We start from the raw sequence: 22,835 nt of genomic DNA on the forward strand, positions 1-22,835 counted from the left end.
TAACATCTCTTGTTGAAACATGACACTGCCTTGACACCACTGCTGACTTGGACGGTTTATGAATAGAGCTTTCGGACCCTGTGGAGGAGTTATGACTTTCGTCAAAATCAAGTAGTTTACCCTCACTGTCGCTTCTCGTAAGAATCTCTATGATGTCTTCCTCAGTGCAACCACGACGTCTCACCATTTTACTTGTAAAATACAGGACGTGAAGAACACTGATGTACGTTCTGATGAACAGTGAACTGTAGTGCGAAGCCTAGGCTCACAACATTCAAGCTTGCGGCCAGAACTACGAAAGGCTACTGAGACATGGGACGGGAAGTCCGCTGTCCGAGTTATCTCGTCATCAGCACTCAGGTAGCGGCGCGCCTATACTCGTCACCAGCGCTCAGGGGCCGGTAAGTGGGTGCGACTTAACTCATCAACAGCGCTCAGGGGAAAACCGGCGGCCGCTACTATACTCGTCATTAGCACCCAGGGTGCGGCACGCAGCATGACGAGTAAACTCGTCAACAGCAGTCAAAGGGTTAATATGTGAACATAAACTGGAAGAAGCAGTGGACTACACCCTCTACTTATATTTCTATCTGTGTACTCTATCAATCACACAAGTAGTCTAATTCTAACCACACCACTTGAGTACCACACTGCTGCACATTCTCTCTATGGATGACCCCTCTCTGATGCCAGCCCGTCCGCAGCTCGTGGTCGTGCGGTAGCGTTCTCGCTTCCCACGCCTGGGTTCGATTCCCGGAGGGGTTAGGGATTTTCTCTGCCTCATGATGACTGGGTGTTGTGTGATGTCCTTAGGTTAGTTAGGTTTAAGTAGTTCTAAGTTCTATGGGACTGATGACCATAGATGTTAAGTCCCATAGTGCTCAGAGCCATTTGAACCATTTTTTTATGCTAGCCCCACATTCACACACTTTGAGTCACTTGTTGTTAAATTGTACGTTTTAGCAAAGAGCAGCGCCAGCATTGTGGTAGTAATAGTAGCACCAGCATTAGACTGCAGTTTCTATCCTGCTGGTACTGCTCACTGTGGACGATCAACAGCCAGCAGGTCCACGAACTGAAATGCAGTCTGCTGCTGTACCTGCTACTGTGATTGCTGCTGTTCAAACACCAACAGGTGGTGCTGATGGTTCTGGCTGTGTGGTGTCATGCAGGACTACAACAACAGTAATACAACAGAGTACGTATATTCAGATACATGCACATATACAACAATAGCACCATTAATAAAATATTGAAGAAATATTAACTTTCAGATGCTGTCTTCTTATTCTTCCTGATGACTCGCTGGCGATGGAGACGCTTCTAAAGGGAGGGGTAAAGAGGAGACAGGGGGAGCGACAGAGAGGATCCAGAAAGAGACAGGACGCAGTTATGAAAATGTTGTACATTTTATTACGGATCAGGAGTCAAGATCGTAAATTACATAAAAATGCACTAGAATGCCTGCTATCGTACTACTTATATAGGGTCTCATATATGAGCGTAAGTGGTCATTTGCACATAAGGAAATCTTAAAAATACAGTCATGGAGAATTTTGACAAAGGGGTGATCGAAAGGTGTGCAATTGTTTCATGTAATTAATGTTTTGTGTTCCTTTCCACAAAATAGGTTTTGCATGGTATTAAGTGGTAGATGAATGGTTACATAGAGTTGGCCATTTCTGGTACTCTGTATATGAATAATTTTACAGTTTAAGGAAGTGTATACAAATGTTAAATTCCCATTTCGAAGTAACTAATAAGTGGCTGAAAGGTTAGGCAAGTTAACTATAAAGCTAATATATTGTGGGAAGGCATGTGTAAGCTTATGTCTTCCACTGAACAATGGTCCTCAGTGGAGTGCTTTCCACTCACATTACGGTAGTCTAATTTTTCCAGTAGGGGCGTCAAATATGGAAGTTACCTTACGGATGATAGTGGAGGGTTCTAGCTACTAAGTAACTAGTGAAATGCCTCTATATAGACCATTCGTTAGCTTTCGGTGCATAATCTTATGTGGTAAATCGGTGATATCTATTATGTTCATGCAATGTACTTACGGTTAAGAATGTCGCACGCGAAACGACGTAAAACTTTCCGGCTGTCAAAGTCAGCGGCCGCTGAGCGCGACACATCACGATACACAGAGCCCGCCGGTACCCCTTCGTCGCTTGGGGCCACGAGGAGCAGTAGGCAGACATGCACACCTGCTCACTCTGCAGAGAAAGAGAACACATACATACATACATACATATATACATTAATCCCTGTTCCATTGATAATGAATACAACATTTCGTAATGATGTGGAATGTGTCACTTTAACATAAGTTTTTTACACAAAATAATTAATTAATTGATTAATTTTTTTACTGGTACTACTTTATATCTAAGAATTCATCTATTGAGTAGAAGGAGTTGTCATTGAGAAATTCTTTTAATTTGCTGTTAAATGTTGGTTGCCTACCTGTCAGACTTTTAATACTATTTCGCAAATGACCAAAGATTTTTGTGGCAGCATAATTCACCCCTTTCTGTGCCAAACTGAGATTTATTCCAGAATAGTGAATATCATCCTTTCATCTAGTGTTGTACTATGGACTTCGCTGTTATTTTTGAATTGGGGTGGGCTTTTAATGACAAATTTCATAAGTGAATATATGTATTGCGAAGGTGCTGTGAATATCCCGATTTCTTTAAATAAACGTCTGCAAGGCGATCTTGGGTGGGCTCCAGCTATTACTGTAATTACACGCTTTTGTGCAATGAATATATTCCCTCTTAATGACGCCCCAAAATACGATGGCATATGAAAGCAGTGAATGAAAATAGGCATAGTAGGCTAATGTACTGATACGTTTATCGACAAAATTTTCAATAACCCTAATAGCATAAGTATCTCAACCTAACCGTTTCAGCAGATCATTGATGTTTCTTCCAATTCAATCTCTCATCAATGAACACAGCCAGAAATTTTGAGTATTCTACCTTAGCAAAAGACTTTCGTTCATAGTCTATATTTATCAGTGGTGTTATGCAATTTAGTGTACAGAACTGTATTAACTGTGTTTTCTCAAAATTTAGTCAGAGTTCATTTGCACAGAACCACTTAATAATTTTCTGAAAGACATTATTTGCAATTTCCTCAGCTGAGTCTTGCTTCTTGGGTGTGATTACTATACTTGTATCACCAGTAGAAAGAACTAACTTTGCATCTTCATGAATACAGAGTGGCAAATCGTTAATGTATATTAAGAACAATAGGGGACCCAAGACTGAACCCTGTGGGACACCATTCTTGATATCTTCCCAGTTAGAGGAATCTGCTGGTTTTTGTAGACTATATGCACTATTAATTTCAACCTTCTCCATTCTTCCAATTAAGTATGAATTAAACAATTTGGGCACTGTCCCACTCATACCACAATACTTAAGCTTATCTAGAAGAATTTCACGATTCACACAATCAAAAGCCTTTGAGAGATCACAAAATATCCCAATGGGTGATGTTCGGTTATTCATTGCATTTAATATTTACTGAATGAAAGCACATATAGCATTTTCTGTTGAAAAGCCTTTCTGAAATCCAAACTGACATATTGACATTTTATTAGTACTTCATTTTTACAAATATGTCATGTTACTCCTAAATACATTAATTTTTCAAGAATTTTGGATAAAGCTGCCAGAAGTGAGACTGGGTGGTGGTTGTTAGCATCAGATCTGTCCCCTTTTCTATACAATGGTTTAACCATTGCATATTTCAGTCTATCTGGATAAATTCCCTGCTTCAGTGAGCTGCTACATATATGGATGAGAATCCTACTTGTTTGTTGGGAACAAGCGTTTAGTACTCTATTGGAAATGCCATCAATTCCATGTGAGGTTTTAGTTTTGAGCGAATTTATTATTTTCCTAATTTGAGTAGCAGAGTAGGGTACTGTAAAGGTGATTAACTTTGCTATTAGCGAACTTGAAGTTAATACTCTAAGTGAGCTAGATGTATATATGAATCATTTTAGAAGAAATTCAGTGACACAAGCGTAGAAAAAACGACTGCTAAACGTGTGAGAATTAATGGTAAAATCTTCAGCTGCGTGCTCAACACTCTTTTTACAAATAGGAACGGTATGGTGGAACACTGCGCTGTCATCAGGCCCATGTAGTGGACAAATTTGGGCCTATAACTAACCTTCCACAGTTTGGTAACAGTTGTTAAAAGCTATGTTTGATGGCTGCAGACTTGTATGAAGCGCCACTTCACACACGGCAATTCTTACTTGGGCACGTTTGCAGACGCCGAGTTTGATTTTTATCCATTGTGGGAAGACGATCACTCGTCCAGTTTTTGCCAATAAAATGGGCTGATGAAGGTGCAGTGTGTCACCAAACTGGTCACACTTGAATAAAAGGTATTAATGCATGGCTGGAAGTGTTACATAAATTTTCTGGCACTAAAACTCGTGTATATCTTGTGTTTTAGTCTTTCTCTGGCTCACTTGTCTCCCTAAGCTCAGATGAGAACTTTCGTACCTCCAAAGAAATTCTTCTGTCACTACGAGTGTGGTAGTGTCGGACATACTCCAAGGGTTTCTACCAAAACGTTCTGTGTGAATATCTTGGTACAGGTGGGACTGTCACAGATAGGGAACAGTTTGTAGAATCTAATGTACTTAAGATATATTCCACAACAGAAATGAGTACTTGAGTCAACCTTTGCATTATGGGAGCCACTAATCCACAGTGCTGGAAATTGGAAAAATATGTGGCCGGAAGTGGGAAATACATTTGGCCGGAAAAGTACTAAAGAGAATCGGAAATCCGCTTACTGTAGCTGACATTTCGTTAAAAACAGAAAGACTAGATGTTAGGAGACCTAGTAACTTCCACATTACGTACGAAACAAAGAAAATGGGAGGAATCTATAATGCCCACGAGGAAGAACTATCTAGGAAGAACATTGGTGTTGTTCACTAGGCGTGAGAGGTCCAGAGATGCGTTCCAAAGTGCGACGTAGACCGTAGCGCTCAACGGCTTCCGGATAACAGGTAAGTCGTCATCAAGTCATAGAGTTATCCCATACATGCGTCCCCGCAACACCAGCGTCTATCGAGGCCATGTTCTCGCAACGCAATGGAATTAACAGCAATCTTGGATTCTGCAAGTCTACCTGCAAGGTAACCGAGGACAAAGCATGCAGTCATGTAAGACGGCAGCAGATTGTTTCATCGATGTTCACGTTGCGGAAAAATGGATAATCCAGAGTAAAAGATCGGGAAACGAATGAGACGAGTGAGGCGGATAACAGTCTCTGGCAGTTTTATAAGCTGATTTTGTTGCTCCAAGGGCTAAAATCATCACCCTCGCATACGGCCCTGCAGTATAGCTCCACGGAGCTGTCCCTGTTGCGTCATTACCTAAAGGAGGAGGACATTTTTAGATGTAGCATCGTCCTCTCCTTATGACGCTAACGCGAAGGCATGGAGGTAAATGTCTGTCTTCCCTACTGCACTGACCATGAACTAAATTTGAAAGGCAATGGCTTTCCCTAATGGCAACCACCATATTTGCGTTACGTTAATCGCATAATTATTTTGACGTTACTGTCTGACAGTCCTATCGCTCACCTACAAGTTGATAGTTTCATATTTTAGCTCATAACTGATTTACGTGAGAGAGATCTGCATATTAAATTTATACACTTGCTTAACATTCATGTAATCAACCTGTGATTATGGACATTCGCTTGTAACTTCAACAACTATCAGAGTATGTCATCAGACTCTTTAAGATTGACAATATCATCTTTCTTTTAATGTGCTGGATGTAATAATAGCCTTGAACTGGCAAACGTGAGTGTGGATCAACCCGAAAAAGGCACTGATGTACAAACGTATCTCACGTCGGGACAGTTACAAATTATGACACATTCTTTGAGCTATAAGCGCTCTCAGTCCTGACTTAACAACTCTTAAGGAATGTAAATCGGCGTTCAATAGCAAGGAACAGTAAAGTATTTCTATTTAAAAAAACACAAAATAATTGCGACGACACTGCCTGTGTGCCGGACGAGTTTTCTTTCTTTTTGAATACAATATTCATTAAGTGCTGAAAAAGAACTCTTAACTACGGTTGCTACTGTTCAATTTCTCTATTAGAAAACTCTCTGAAACTTTCAATAGAGTTTTTGATGGCACGTTGTACTTTATATGCGAATATTGTAATTATATATATGTAGCACGAAGTCGTCTCTCTAGTAACTTTCCACTATAGTGCCAGTGAAACAATGAAACACTGCAACTGGATAGCATCTTCAGCTAACCACTCCATTTCGTGTCATCGATAGTGCGTTTCCTGAACCCACGTAGTTTTTTTACTCTATTTACCCTATGAAAGAAAGATGACATTTCGGGAATTAATTTCAAACACCACCTTCTGCATACCTGATACAGTCATCTTCGTATTTACAATTCTTGTCCGAATAATAAAATTACTCTAAAAGCATGAATCCTATGAGAATTCTAGGCCAGTATTGCTTTACAATATAATAATAATAATAATAATAATAATAATAATAATAGTAATAAATTATTTATTTTTTAATTAATTTATTTAACCTGTTCTGATTCCTCCCCCCCCCCCCCCCCTGAAAAATGGACCTTGCCGTTGGTGGGAAGGCTTGCGTGCCTCAGCGACACAGATAGCTGTACCGTAGGTACAACCACAACGAAGGGGTATCTGTTGAGAAGCCAGACAAACGTGTGGTTCCTGAAGAGGGGCAGCAGCCTTTTCAGTAGTTGCAGGGTTAACAGTCTGGATGATTGACTGATCTGGCCTTGTAACAATAACCAAAACGGCCTTGCTGTCCTGGTACTGCGAACGGCTGAAAGCAAGGGGAAAGTACAGCCGTAATTTTTCCCGAGGGCATGCAGCTTTACTGTATGACTAAATGATGATGGCGTCCTCTTGGGTAAAATATTCCGGAGGTAAAATAGTCCCCCATTCGGATCTCCGGGCGGGGACTACTAAAGAGGATGTCGTTATCAGGAGAAAGAGAACTGGCGTTCTACGGATCGGAGCGTGGAATGTCAGATTCCTTAATCGGACAAGTAGGTTAGAAGATTTAAAGAGGGAAATGGATAGCTTAAAGTTAGATATAGTGGGAATTAGTGAAGTTCGGTGGCAGGATGAACAAGACTTCTGGTCAGGTGACTACAGGGTTATAAACACCAAATCCAGTAGGCGTAATGCAGGAGTAGGTTTAATAATGAATAGGAAAATAGGAATGCGGGTAAGCTACTACAAACAGCACAGCGAACACATTGTTGTGGCCAAGATAGATACGAAGTCCACACCTACTGCCGTAGGGTAATGCAGGACTAGGTTTAATAATGAATAGGAAAATAGGAATGCGGGTAAGCTACTACAAACAGCACAGCGAACGCATTGTTGTGGCCTAGATAGATACGAAGCCCACACCTACTACAGTAGTACAAGTTTATATACCAACTAGCTCTGCAGATGACGAAGAAATTGAAGAAATGTATGATGAAATAAAAGAAATTATTCAGATAGTGAAGGGAGACGAAAATTTAATAGTCTTGGGTGACTGGAATTCGAGTGTAGGAAAAAGGAGACAAGGAAACGTAGTAGGTGAATATGGATTGGGGCTAAGAAATGAAAGAGGAAGCCGCCTGGTAGAATTTTGCACAGAGCACAACATAATCATAGCTAACACTTGGTTTAAGAATCATGAAAGAAGGTTGTATACAGGGAAGAACCCTGGAGATACTAAAAGGTATCATATAGGTTATATAATGGTAAGACAGAGATTTAGGTACCAGGTTTTAAATTGTAAGACATTTCCAGGGGAGATGTGGACTCTGACCACAATCTATTGGTTATGACCTGTAGATTACAACTGAAGAATCTGCAAAAAGGTAGGAATTTAAGGAGATGGGACCTGGATAAACTGAAAGAACCAGAGGTTGTACAAAGTTTCAGGTAAAGCATAAAGGAACAATTGACAGGAATGGAGGAAAGAAATACAGTAGAAGAAGAATGGGTAGCTTTGAGGGATGAAGTAGTGAAGGCAGCAGGGGATCAAGTAGGTAGAAAGACGAGGGCTAGTAGATATCCTTGGGTAACAGAAGAAATATTGAATTTAATTGATGAAAGGAGAAAATATATAAATGCAGTTAATGAAGCAGGCAAAAATGAATACAATCGTCTCAAAAATGAGATCGACAGTAAGTGCAAAATGGCTACGCAGGGATAGCTAGAGGACAAATGTAAGGATGTAGAGGCTTATCTCACTAGGGGTAAGATAGATACTGCCTACAGGAAAATTAAAGAGACCTTTGGAGAGAAGAGAACCACTTGTATGAACATCAAGAGCTCAGATGGGAACCCAGTTCTAAGCAAAGAAGGGAAAGCAGAAAGGTGGAAGAAGAATATAGAGGGTCTATACAAGGACGATGTACTTGAGGACAATATTATGGAAATGGAAGAGGACGTAGATGAAGATGAAATGGGAGATATGATACTGCGTGAAGAGTTTGACAGAGCACTGAGAGACCTAAGTCGAAACAAGGCCCCGGGAGTAGACAACATTGCATTGGAACTACTGACGGCCTTGGGAGAGCCAGTCCTGTCAGACCTCTACCATCTGGTGAGCAAGATGTATGAAACATGCGAAATACCCTCGGACATCAAGAAGACTATAATAATTACAATCCCAAAGAAAGCAGGTGTTGACAGATGTGAAAATTACCGAACAATCAGTTTAATAAGCCACAGCTGCAAAACACAAACACGAATTCTTTACAGACGAATGGAAAAACTAGTAGAAGCCGACTTCGGGGAGGATCAGTTTGGAATCCGTAGAAACACTGGAACACGTGAGGCAATACTGACCTTACGACTTATCTTAGAAGAAAGATTAAGGAAAGGCAAACCTACGTTTCTAGCATTTGTAGACTTAGAGAAAGCTTTTGACTGGAATACTCTCTTTCAAATTCTAAAGGTGGCAGGGGTAAAATACAGGGAGCGAAAGGCTATTTACAATTTGTACAGAAACCAGATGGCAGTTATAAGAGTCGAGGGAAATGAAAGGGAAGCAGTGGTTGGGAAGGGAGTAAGACAGGGTTGTAGCCTCTCCCCGATGTTATTCAATCTGTATATTGAGCAAGCAGTAAAGGAAACAAAAGAAAAATTCGGAATAGGTATTAAAATCCATGGGGAAGAAATAAAAACTTTGAGGTTCGCCGATGACATTCTAATTCTGTCAGAGACAGCAAAGGACTTGGAAGAACAGTTGAAATGAATGGACAGTGTCCTGAAAGGAGGATGTAAGATGAACATCAACAAAAGCAAAACGATTATAATGGAATGTCGTCAAATTAAGTCAGGTGATGCTGAGGGAATTAGATTAGGAAATGAGACACTTAAAGTTGCAAAGGAGTTTTGGTATTTGGGGAGCAAAATAAATGATGATGGCCGAAGCAGAGAGGATATAAAATGTAGACTGGCAATGGCAAGGAAAGCGTTTCTGATGATGAGAAATTTGTTAACATCGGGTATAGATTGAAGTGTCAGGAAGTCATTTCTGAAAGTATTTGTATGGAGTGTAGCCATGCATGGAATGAAACATGGACGATAAATAGTTTGGACAAGAAGAGAATAGAACCTTTCGAAATGTGGTGCTACAGAAGAATGCTGAAGATTAGATGGTTAGATCACATAACTAATGAGGAAGTATTGAATAGGACTGGGGAGAAGAGAAGTTTGTGGCACAACTTGACCAGAAGACGTGATCGGTTGGTAGGACATGTTCCGAGGCATCAAGGGATCACCAATTTAGTATTGGATGGCAGCGTGGAGGGTAAAAATCGTAAATGGAGACCAAGAGATGAATACACTAAGCAGATTCAGAAGGATGTACGTTGCAGTAGGTACTGGGAGATGAAGAAGCTTGCACAGGATAGAGTAGCATGGAGAGCTGCATCAAACCAGTCTCTGGACTGAAGACCACAACAACAACATGAAGTCTACCTGCTCATTGTTCTCCCATGCATCCCAACATACAACTCATTCAATTCGTCCGTTCTTGGCGTCTTTGTTTGTAGTCTTCGCTGGCACTCGATCGCTTACGAGATTTGAACTTGTATTGAGATACGTAGCACAAATAAAGACATGTTTTCTTGGGTTGAAAGAAACCGTTATGTGTGGTTACTCAGTGGCTGTTGGAAGTAATTCATTGTGTAGTGATTACAAGTTTAAGCGTCACCCTAAAGGTGATGAGTTTGAAGGATATTTAATTTCAAAGTGCAAGGGAAACTTATTTTGGCTGAAATTGAGAACAGTATTATTACGTAAACTCTTACAAAACGACGAAAGAAAGATGTAAGATTCAGAGATATTACTAACTTCTTACGTAATGTAATGTCGAGTTCGTATTAGAAAGTATTGGGTTGGGTTGTTTTGGGGGAAGAGACCAAACAGCGAGGTCATCGGTCTCATCGGATTAGCGAAAGATGGGGAAGGAAGTCGGCCGTGCCCTTTCAAAGAAACCATCCCAGAATTTGCCTGGAGCGATTTAGGGAAATCACGGAAAACCTAAATCAGGATGGCCGGACACGGGATTGAACCGTCGTCCTCCCGAATGCGAGTCCAGTGTGCTACCACTGCGCCACCTCGCTCGGTAGAAAGTATTGGTTTCAGTGAAAATCACTTAACTACGTTGGCACACGCAAGCTACACAAGAATCCAATACTAATAAACGCTAGCAAGATTAAATTTACGTAAGAAAATTTCTAAGTGAGTGAAAACCAGAATTTAAGTCATTTGAAGTTGTTAACTAAAAGTCAGCAATCATGCTCACAAAGGTGTAGTGGCTAATCTGTGGAATTCATTACCTATCATTATTTACGTAGACTGCACAGAAGGAAATATAATTATCCCTTCAGTTATCTTTATCCTGGTATAAACATTGTCCAAATACGAGTTTAATGTAAATGGGTCTTTGCACTCACTTCATATCTGAGACGAATGTTGAAAGTTATTAAAAGATTACGTGGCGGTTCCAGAGAGGCTGTTCCATCTTGGACGAAATTCGATGCTTGTGAAGACAATTGAAAGCTGGATTTACGATTTAGCTTGACGTAATACAAACAGGTATCGTATTGAAATAATTTTGGTTCTTGATTTGGACGATAGGGAGATAATGGGTATTGTCGCTGTGTTCTGCTAGTCTCGTCATTGCTGATAGCGATTGTCAGTGTCATTTCGGTGTTTCGGTGTATCTATTTGTGGTGTAGTAACATTGGTGTTCGACCTCGAATTTTGAGAGAAACATTGGTGTTTCTCTGCTGCCTTATCAACGTACATTGTCCCCTGTGTCTGTCCTAGACCATAACGCTCTGTTATTATTGTTATTATCTAGCATTTGAGGCTGATGTCTCGTCAGTGTTTATTATCGTTGCAGTTTCTAATCGTCAAAGGGTTTATCTGTCCCCAATTTACTGTCTTAGAGTACAAACTAGGCTCCAACTGTTTGCCAGGCGCTCGGCTACTACTGGAATCTTCTGTGATCGGATAGCGATCCACAGTCATAGCATCGGCTGCCAATACAAATATCGTACCTAATTCTTGCTGTAGTGGTCGACTGGTTCGCTCAAGCAATTTTGCGCCGCAGAAAGCCACACATCAGCGGCATCGCGACGTTGGTACTGTACGATTCCTTATCGTTTTGAGTTAGATCTTGAGTCCCCGAGTCAGCGCCCTACATGCCCTGTTCTTCGGAAAAGAGCGTTAAGGTCTAGGAGAGACACGGGGGACAATGTACGTTGATAAGACAGCAGAGAAACAGAGGGTAATGAAAACTCAGCCCCCGTCTGCATGCAGCCAAAACAGCTGCAGATTTGATGTTGAAATATCATCAAAGAGTCGAAATTACAGATATAATGATTACAGATATTAATAAAGAGCTCCAGACGCCTTGACCGTTTTTGAGAAAGGACTTCCAGGATAGCGTAGCTGTAACCAATAATTCGAAGTTTAAGTGCTTTTTTCAAGTTCCTTTTTCAGGCCAAGAGGGAAGAGCGTTTTATTCTTTTATATGGCATGGGGAGAAGTAGATGCTTTCTTGCACATTGCAGTTATGTGTTCAATCCAATTTAGATTTTCATCTATTATTACTTCTAGACTCTTTGTTGAAAACATGTTCCATTTATTGTTGCGGATGGCAGGAACTATCGGTAATTTAAGCTAAGAAGTATAGAACGAAGCGCCAGTCCCTCTCTGGTTTTGGATTGGCTGAGCTTTAACCCTATTTCATCGGACCATTTTCAAAATGCACACATGTCGGTACTGTAGTCCTCAATATCTGTGCCTAGGTTTATTGATTAGGCATTTCGATACAACTGAAGGTCATCAGCGAACACGCGGTATTTGCAGTACGACAAAACGCAAGACACATCATTTACGTTTAATGAAAAGTGTATAGGAAATAATAGTGAATCGTGGGGGACGCCTGATACTATCTGTCTCCATTGTCAATATGGTGTCGGACATGAGGCATTACTGGCGAGATGTCAATATGAGCGAAACCATTGCACTGCTCTTGGAGAGAAATTGGGGCTGCTGAGTTTGGCAATTAAAATGTCGAATTCGATAGTGTCAAATGCTTTGCTGAAGTCTAATAAGCACATGTTAGTCTCCCATAGTGCGTCTATGGCAGGCTTTGGTCATTAAGTCAGAAACTGTGCTCGGACCTTTACGGAAATCTAGTATTCGTTTACTAGGTGGTCAGTGGTTAGGTAGTTTGTTAGTGGTTGTGGCCTATAAATTCTAAGGCCTTCCAAAGCGCAGGAAGAACACAAATACGCCGGTAATCAGAGTTTGAAGTGGCAACGTCTTTTTTAGTAAGTGGCTTAACTTGTCTCTGTTTCCAGCCCTCAGGAGAAACATCATTCGTTAAGAAATGATCGAAGGTATCTCTTATAGTGGGTGGTAATGGGTCAATAGTAAGCTTGGACTGTGACGCTGTCGTGTCCAGCAGATCCTGATGTGATCAGCGTTATGGCGTGGGAGATATTACTGAAGGTAACACGCTTTACATACAACTTTTAGTGACCACAGTCCTTTGCCTGTGAAGTAATCAATGAGTGTTACGTTTGTGATTCAATTGTGGTTGTCGGTGACGCGCAACATCGGTTGAGTTCTGGCTGGGAGTGCCTGAGATTGGCATTTTTCATGGTTTGACTGACTCTGCCCCTTTCCTGCTTGTTTTTGTTAAGATAATAATAATTATTACTAACACTATTATTATTTTAGTTTTTACTCCAAAATAATCCTTATATAGCATGCGCATAGAATAATGTTATTAATTCATATTCCTTCAGTGAATGTAGTATTTAATATTGCTGTTTATTACGTGTTAACTGTATGGTAGAATATCGAATGCCTATTAAATCGTTAAAGAGCATCCGCGCAATGACAGTACAGTACTTGCAGTGACAACAACGAGTAAAATTGGAACACCGTATAATGTTGTCAATTAGCGCAGCTATTGAGGAGAGACTCTCTAGAAAGATGGCGTGCTCTGAAGTGCGCACTTATTACTAGCGAGTTTTATGTTAAATATTTCGTTATATTACAGTTAATTACAGCTACATCACGAAGGAATTGAAATAAAAATGATAATTGTGTAACCGACTTTTAAACTATCACAATCACCATTACTTGCATGTGCATCGACATCCTCCAGAAAATCCTTGCTGTTAAGCGTCTGCATGGAGAAGGAAGATATCTTTGGGAACTGCGGGAGTGGTGCAGGGCATCCGAGCTCTAGGATTTGGATATCAGTGAAGTTTTTGAAGACGACCGACTCAGCCAACTTCAGATTGAAGCTTGTATAGCCGCAGATGCAGAGCAACACACTATTCTGAAGTGGAATAAACATTGAGTAGAAGTGCTTCTTATAAACAGCGGGCTTTAAATGTGTGCGCGATAGTCTTGGACATAGGAATTGTTTAACTTTAAAGTAAAGTAGTACAGGTTGCGTAGCACTGGAATACATTTCTAAGTTGTTAAGGAAGCAGAAAGATCCGCAGGACATTAATTGGATGTAGAACCAAGTGCAATTTCAGGTTTTGCAAATGTTAGCATTACTTAGGAAACTAATTAAATGTGTGATACAATGAAACAAAAGTTTCGGCCACATCCACAAACTATAATGCTGATACAGATAAAAAGCTTAACAGGTTTGAAGAAGTACGTTGAAGAATAAACGTAACTCTTAAGTCCATAACTAGGGAAGTTACATAAATAAAAAGAAAGTTTATAACATAGTACAAGCAGCAGAGACGATGTTCTAGACGAAAGATAAGGGCTGCACATGAAGACATCTGATTAGTACTGAAAACGTTCTTATATCTATAAAAATAGCTGAATGTACGAAATGAAGCGTATGAACAGAATTTCAGAAAATCCTGTGCTACAATCGAAAAGGGTGGAGAGTCAAGGGACGGTGAACATACGCGTTGTGAGAACGTAACAGGCTGTCAGGATAAACGTAGTAAAAGAAGGCCATGATTTACCGCAAATACCTGCTCATAAAATTTCAATCTTGAACAGTCAGTTTTTGCCCACAGAACATCATAAGGTTTATAAAAGCAAACATTGTCATCAGGCAACTACTGACAGCATCAAAGTATTTGCTGAAATGCATGATGAACACAATGCCGTCTTGTTTATCAATTTATTCATGAGCGGTTTCCGTCATAAGACCATTGTCAAAGGAAAGCCTTTGCAAATGATGTTTTTCACTGTAAAAATGGTCTTATGAGTTAAACTGATTTCGAATAAATTGCTTTAAAAACAGGATTGTATTCATCATACAATTCAACAAGTTTCTAAAAGCATTTGCAACTTAATATTACGAAACTGATAATTATCTGTGGATCAAAATTGTTTGCTCAATAAAGAAATTTCATCAACAGCTCCTGCAGTTAAATCTTGATGTTCCTGAAATATTTACTAACTGTGGGGTACCACCGTCTCAAAGTACAGACCTCGAAAACGATATGAAAGTCTGCAATTTGTTACTTTAAACTGTGTTTCAACTTTAGGATTAGTGTACGGCAATATACTATTAAAGAAGAATAACCACAAAAGATGGGCACAGTGAGCTTATGTTTCAAGAAATGAGTTAAAAACTAAAATAAAAAATGAAATGTATGTTAATTAACCTTACCTGCTCTTTAATATCATGTGCGGACAGGCAGTAGAGTAGCAAAGGATATGTCATGGCAACGAGATACCCAAAGTGCGACAGCATGTCTCCAAAGTTTTCATTTGCCTGAAAGACAAAAATTGTTTTATAGGTAGCCGAAATTCAGGAGTTTTTGATCTCACTGCTTCTTACTGGTGATCAGACTTCACACTTTGGAATAACATGGAATGTCTTCTTTAGAATAAGTTTAGCATTAAAATGCAATGTTTTTATCGTGTTAACTATTGATAGGCACACCTAAAATAACTGACATATCCAAAAAAAAAAAAAACTTGCAAAAGTCACCTGTCTTCACCTTCATAATGGTTTAAATTCGGATAAAAAGAAAGTCATTAAGATTCTTCAAGGATGTCATATGCAAATGAATACATCCATTGATGATCCTGTACGGCTAGCATGTTTTGGGGTGCAGATTTACTCGTTTCACCCGCTGTTCAAATTAGGTCAAGACTTTCCTATGGGATCTAACGAGTGTGTGGAGTTGCGGTGTGATGCTTGAGTATTCGTCGAACTGGGTTTGTGTATTTGCTGCTACGTGCACACGGTTGTTGTCTTCTAGGAACAGTGGAGTGTCCACAGAATACTCATCATGAAGAACACTTGGTCTTCTAGAATGGTGGAATTAACATGCAGGTTCATTTTCACAGTGACTTGAATAACGCCCCTATGTAGAGCCTATCACGAACGTCAGCCAATAAACATCACAGAAACAGCTCCGTTCTGAACTATTCTCTCTACGTGATAAAACATCTCACTGGGCCATAAGTGCATTAGACATCTTTGTTTTCTTAAAAAGAGGCTGAATTTTGACTGGCTAACAACTCTACACAGTCGGCCGAAGTGGCCGAGCTGTTCTAGGCGCTACAGTCTCGAACCGCGCGACTAACACGGTCACAGGTTCGAATCCTGACTGGGGCATGGATGTGTGTGATGTCCTTAGGTTAGTTAGGTTTAAGTAGTCCTAAGTTCTAGGGGACTGATGACCTCAGAAGTTGAGTCCCATAGTGCTCAGAGCCATTTGAACAATTTTTGAACACTAGACATTGTTTGAATTTTTGGCCCAGTGAAGTGGGATGGGGTGGGGCGGGGGGGTGGGGGCTGGATGGTAAAAGTAGGCATTTTAGGTTCTACTAAACATTAGAAAAATTTGGACGAGATTATATCAGTTATGCATCCAACAATTATTTCCACATCTCGGCAACGTTATGTAAGAGTTTCATTATCATCCAATTATTATTAGGGGAGTAATAAAAGTTTTCCTCAAAAGTATTTCAGAATTCGAACCAAGAACAACTGTCGGCAGTAACGTAGAGGTAGTTATCATCGGTGTAACGAAACAGCTTAAATTGCTTAACAGATGAAAGGCCTCCTGTCCAGGCAGTACACCAATCAGCTGTCTCTCGGAGTATGCTGATAAAATAGCTTCCTGCTTACAAGGCAAACTCCCAATCTCACCCCACCTCAGACCTAGTATAATATGGCCCAATGGATAGCCGGTCAGAAACTAGAGATCAAGCACGAAAACTGAAAGAACGTGTACTGAAATGTGAAAATAGAAGCAGAACAGAAACAGTGAACGGTCGAAACTATGTTTTTCAAAGTTATGAGCTCTCCGTCTCATCACTGACGTGTCTATTCTCTGTATTCAGATCTGTGTCTGTGTCGTGGTGCTATGTCCGTTTGCAACAGCGAGGTATTAGGAAGGGAACTCCAGACATACTTACCTCCTATTTTTTCTTCGCAAGCACCAAATGTTATGACTCTTGCTTTCCGTTTTGGATGTTTTGATTCTTGAATTTCCTGTGTTGTTACATAGTTCACACACATTTATTTGTTTTGGAAACGCCCTAAGGCCGAAATATAGATTTGAGATATAACCTGTTGTACAGTCAAATGGTGGTTTTATCTTTCAAAAAGTTTTATATGACTGTGAATCCAAACCAAAGTCAACTCGTATCTTTCGTGTTTTCACTTCTTAGAGAGGTCTATGCGGCATTTCGCCTGCTCTCACTATTTATCAGTTTTACTCGCGACGGTAATCACAGGACTCATATTCTGTAACCAATATATAGTGTGACAGACACTTCACTAACCGGACGGAAAGTACATAATTTTGTGAAAAAAAAGGGGCACCAGCGAGCTTTGTAGTCTCACACCGTGACCACACAACCATAACGCTGTGGTTCGTCCCGTTTGCTCGATGTTGCTTCTTTTTTTCACAGCTCAGTGCACCTTCTTCCTGTTTCCATGCTTGATCTCTGTTCAGTTTTTAACGGGGTCTCTACTGAGTCGTTTGGTCACTAAATCTGAGCGGGTGCTGTTGGGAGTTTCCCTTGTTACCAGTCACATACAGCCAATCGCTCATTGAAAGAGCCGTACCTAAAGACTGCAAAGTGCCACATGTCGCACCAGTACTCAAGAGAAGTAATAGAAATAACCCGCTGAATTGCAGACCCATATCGCTGTCTATTTGCTGTAGGATTTTGGAACATATACTGTGTTCGAGCATTATGCGTTATCTCGAGCAAAATGATTTACTGATAAACAGCCAACATGGTTTCAAAAAATAAAACAAAATTAGCTCTCTATCGTCACGAAGTAATAAGTGCTCTTAACACGGAATGTCAAATTGATTCCGTACTTTAGGTTTCCTCACAAGAGACTTCTATCGAATTGCGTGCCTATGGACTATCGTGTTGGTCGTGCTACTGTATTCGTGATTTTCTGTGGGAAAGGTCACAGTTCGTAATAATTCATGGAAAGCCGTCAGCCGGCCGGAGTGGCCGAGTGGTTCTAGGCGCTACAGTCTGGAAAGCTACGGTCGCAGGTTCGATTCCTGCCTCGGGCATGGATGTGTGTGATGTCCTTAGATTAGTTAGGTTTAAGTAGTTCTAAGTTCTAGGGGACTGATGACATCAGAAGTTAAGTCCCATAGTGCTCAGAGCCATTTGAGCCAAAGCCGTCAAATAAAAGAGAAATAATATCTGGTGTTCCCCAACAACGTGTAACAGGTTCTCTGCAGTTCCTGATCTTTGTAAACGATGTAGGAGGCAGTGTGAGTAACACTCTGGGACTGTTTGCAGATGGCACTGTCATTTCACGTTTTATATGGTCATAAGATAATCTGGTCACACGTACGTAAGAATCCTATCTGATCTCCTACATCCATTCATGTCCATTGTGCATTCCGACGGTCTTGGGCAATTCCAGCAGGACAATGCGGCACCGCACACGTCCAGAATTGCTACAGAGTGGCACCAGAAACACTCTCTTGAATTTAAATACTTCTGGTGGCCACCAAACTCCCCAGACACGAACATTATTGGGCATATCTGGGATGCCTTGTAACGTGCTGTTCAGAACAGGTCTCCATCCCATCGTATTCTAACGGATTAAGGACATCCCTGCAGGATTAATGGCGTCACTATTTCAGACATTAGTCGAGTCCATGCCACGTCGTGTTGCAGCACTTCTGTGTGCTCGCGGGTCCCTACACGATATTAGGCAGGTGGACCAGTTTCTTTGGCTCTTCAGTGTAAAAAGGATTAAAATAAATGCTTGCAAAAACAAATTAGGAGCCATTTATGTTTGGGCGAATTTAAAAAGTAAATGTTGTAATAATATGAGAGCAGGACGGAGAAAACAGTTTTCGACTGAAGCGCAGCGCTATACTGTTGCTTGTTCTTCCTGCAAGGGAAAAAGGTTTTGTGAACTGGCCGATGGGCTCACTGCCTTCGTCGGTCTTCAGGTGTTGTTATAAGGCAGCTTCGGAGAACCCTATCTCTCAATCCTTGCTGAGTTGCAGTCCCATTTTCATTAAGAGTAAGAAACGGTTCAAACGGCTCTGAGTACTATGGGACTCAACTGCTGTGGTCATCAGTCCCCTAGAACTTAGAACTACTTAAACCTAACTAACCGAAGGACATCACACACATCCATGCCCGAGGCAGGATTCGAACCTGCGACCGTAGCAGTCGCACGGTTCCGAACTGCGCGCCTAGAACCGCGAGACCACCGCGGCCGGCTAAGAGTAAGAGCTCGACAGTAAAGCGGCTCTATGAATGGCTGTCGAATTGATGTTCAAGGTAAGCTTCTGGAATAAATTACCCCTATTGAAGACGTGATTATATTCCAAGTGTATCCCGGAGGTAGGTACGTTTGAAAAAACCACTACCTAGCGGCAGAAAACTACATAAAAGAAAAACCGATTTAAGTTCTCCAAGATGACTGCTGAGGCACCTAATGTATTAGGTTGGTGCATAAGTTAGTAGCGTTTTTGTTCTGCGTGTTTCTGTTGGTTAATACACTCCTGGAAATTGAAATAAGAACACCGTGAATTCATTGTCCCAGGAAGGGGAAACTTTATTGACACATTCCTGGGGTCAGATACATCACATGATCACACTGACAGAACCACAGGCACATAGACACAGGCAACAGAGCATGCACAATGTCGGCACTAGTACAGTGTATATCCACCTTTCGCAGCAATGCAGGCTGCTATTCTCCCATGGAGACGATCGTAGAGATGCTGGATGTAGTCCTGTGGAACGGCTTGCCATGCCATTTCCACCTGGCGCCTCAGTTGGACCAGCGTTCGTGCTGGACGTGCAGACCGCGTGAGACGACGCTTCATCCAGTCCCAAACATGCTCAATGGGGGACAGATCCGGAGATCTTGCTGGCCAGGGTAGTTGACTTACACCTTCTAGAGCACGTTGGGTGGCACGGGATACATGCGGACGTGCATTGTCCTGTTGGAACAGCAAGTTCCCTTGCCGGTCTAGGAATGGTAGAACGATGGGTTCGATGACGGTTTGGATGTACCGTGCACGATTCAGTGTCCCCTCGACGATCACCAGTGGTGTACGGCCAGTGTAGGAGATCGCTCCCCACACCATGATGCCGGGTGTTGGCCCTGTGTGCCTCGGTCGTATGCAGTCCTGGTTGTGGCGCTCACCTGCACGGCGCCAAACACGCATACGACCATCATTGGCACCAAGGCAGAAGCGACTCTCATCGCTGAAGACGACACGTCTCCATTCGTCCCTCCATTCACGCCTGTCGCGACACCACTGGAGGCGGGCTGCACGATGTTGGGGCGTGAGCGGAAGACGGCCTAACGGTGTGCGGGACCGTAGCCCAGCTTCATGGAGACGGTTGCGAATGGTCCTCGCCGATACCCCAGGAGCAACAGTGTCCCTAATTTGCTGGGAAGTGGCGGTGCGGTCCCCTACGGCACTGCGTAGGATCCTACGGTCTTGGCGTGCATCCGTGCGTCGCTGCGGTCCGGTCCCAGGTCGACGGGCACGTGCACCTTCCGCCGACCACTGGCGACAACATCGATGTACTGTGGAGACCTCACGCCCCACGTGTTGAGCAATTCGGCGGTACGTCCACCCGGCCTCCTGCATGCCCACTATACGCCCTTGCTCAAAGTCCGTCAACTGCTGTCGCGGCATGCTACCAGTGTTAAAGACTGCGATGGAGCTCCGTATGCCACGGCAAACTGGCTGACACTGACGGCGGCGGTGCACAAATGCTGCGCAGCTAGCGCCATTCGACGGCCAACACCGCGGTTCCTGGTGTGTCCGCTGTGCCGTGCGTGTGATCATTGCTTGTACAGCCCTCTCGCAGTGTCCGGAGCAAGTATGGTGGGTCTGACACACCGGTGTCAATGTGTTCTTTTTTCCATTTCCAGGAGTGTATATCGGTTCTAGGCGCTTCAGTCTGAACCCCGCGGCCACTACGGTTGCAAGTTCGAATTCTGCCTCGGGTATGGATGTGTGTGAAATCAAGTTAGTTAGGTTTAAGTAGTTGTTAGTTCTAGGGTACTGATGACCTCAGATGTTAAGTCCTATAGCGCTCAGAGCCATTTGAACCATTTGTCATTTTTATTTGTAGTTCACTGTTGTTATTTTAGTTTACAAATTGTCATCTTGCTATTTGGAGTTAGTATGTGGACGCTAGAAAATAGACCGGCCGGTGTGGCCGAGCGGTTTCAGGCGCTTCAGTCTGGAACCGCGCGACCGCTCCGGTCGCAGGTTCAAATACTGTCTCGGGCAAGGGCGTGTGTGATGTCCGTAGGTTAGTAAGGTTTAAGTAGTTCTAAGTTATAGGGGAGTGATGACCTCAGATGTTAAGTCCCATAGTGTTCAGAGACATTTAAACCATTTCCTAGAAAATAGAGTGCGAAAGGGACAGTTCGGAACATGAAACTTCCTGGCAGATGAAAACTGTATGTCGGACCGAGACTCGAACTCGAGACCTTTGCCTTTCGCGGGCGAGTGCTGTGAGGACGGGGCGTGAGTCGTGCTTGGGTAGGTCAGATGGTAGAGCACTTGCCCGCGAAAGGAAAAGGTGCCGAGTTCGAGTCTCGGTTCGGCACACAGTTTTAATCTGGCAGGAAGTTTCATATCAGCGCACATTCCGTTGCAGGGTGAAAATCTCATTCTGGAAACATCCCCCAGGCTCGTTCTGTAAGTTTCGCAGGAGAGCTTCTGTAGAGTTTGGAAAGTAGGATACGAGATAGTGGGAGGAGTAAAGCTGTGAGGAGGGGATGTGAGTCGTGCTTGGGTAGCTCAGTGGTAGAGCACTAGCCCGTGAAAGGCAAATATCCCGAGTTCGAGTCTAGGTCCGGCACACAGTTTTAATCTGCCAGGATGTTTCATATCAGCGCACACTCCGCTGCAGAGTGAAAATCTCATTCTGGAGATGGGAATATATTCTCATGTTTGACTTCAATAGAGGGGTGATAGCATCGGGGGCAGCCAGAAACATTTGCGCCGTATATGCGGATAATGCTACTGGATAGATCACGACAAAAAAGTGGTCTCTTCGTTTGAAGGAGAATCATTTTGACATTAGTAAATATCCACGTTCGGGAAGACATTCGGCGTCCGACGCTTGTATGTAATCGGAAGGGTCCAGAAAGGTAAACGAAAATCACAAAAATCAACGGGTGATTACAAGTGCATCTCTACTTGCAAGTCATCATTTGACTCGTGAAGAATCCTATTATGTATCGTTACTGGTGACGAGAAATGGTGTCTTCATGCTAACGTAAGGAAAAGAAAGGCATGACTGAGCGGAAACGAAGCAGCAAAGGCCCGCACAAAGACGTGCGCGCATCCATAGAAGCCAAATGTTTTGCTTCTGGTGAAAGAGCGACGGCATCGTGTGCTACGAATTACTTCCAAGATGTGTAACCACCATTGCCGACGTTTATTGTCAAGAACTGAGCCGTCTTGCAGAAACAATCCAACAACAAAGACCAATAAGACCGCGTGATGTGACAGGACCTCACGACAACACTCGCCCGCATTGTGCTGGACTGACAAAAACGCTATGCAGATGTTAGGTTGGGACGTCATTCCACATTAACTTTATTCACCTCATCTTGTGCCTCAGATTTTCCCCTTGTAAATTAACAAATATGATGGAGGACACTGGAAGCTTGTAGCCGCCAGTTCCAGTACCATGTTAATCTAATTCTGAAATAGATTTAGCTTGACCTAACACTCGATGAAAACTACATACATT

At 42.2% G+C, this 22,835-nt stretch overlaps 1 protein-coding gene and 1 non-coding gene across 2 annotated transcripts in view; one reads left to right on the plus strand and one right to left on the minus strand.

Moving 5' to 3' along the window:
* Positions 1–1,121: 1,121 nt before the first annotated feature.
* LOC126263240 (odorant receptor 42b-like) overlaps positions 1,122–22,835 on the minus strand; it is a 39,889-nt gene continuing 18,175 nt past the window's right edge. Inside the window, exons 3-5 of the mRNA XM_049960325.1 lie at positions 15,256–15,360; positions 2,144–2,216; positions 1,122–1,174 (exon numbers count right to left, since the gene is read on the minus strand). Coding sequence (XP_049816282.1) covers positions 1,122–1,174; positions 2,144–2,216; positions 15,256–15,360 — 231 coding nt within the window. The remainder of the gene's footprint in view (positions 1,175–2,143; positions 2,217–15,255; positions 15,361–22,835) is intronic.
* Positions 18,068–18,142, plus strand: Trnas-gga (transfer RNA serine (anticodon GGA)). The gene has a single exon. It is a non-coding gene; the product is annotated as a tRNA-Ser (tRNA).

This window comes from Schistocerca nitens, chromosome 6, assembly GCF_023898315.1.
Source record: "Schistocerca nitens isolate TAMUIC-IGC-003100 chromosome 6, iqSchNite1.1, whole genome shotgun sequence".
Lineage (NCBI taxonomy): Eukaryota > Metazoa > Arthropoda > Insecta > Orthoptera > Acrididae > Schistocerca > Schistocerca nitens.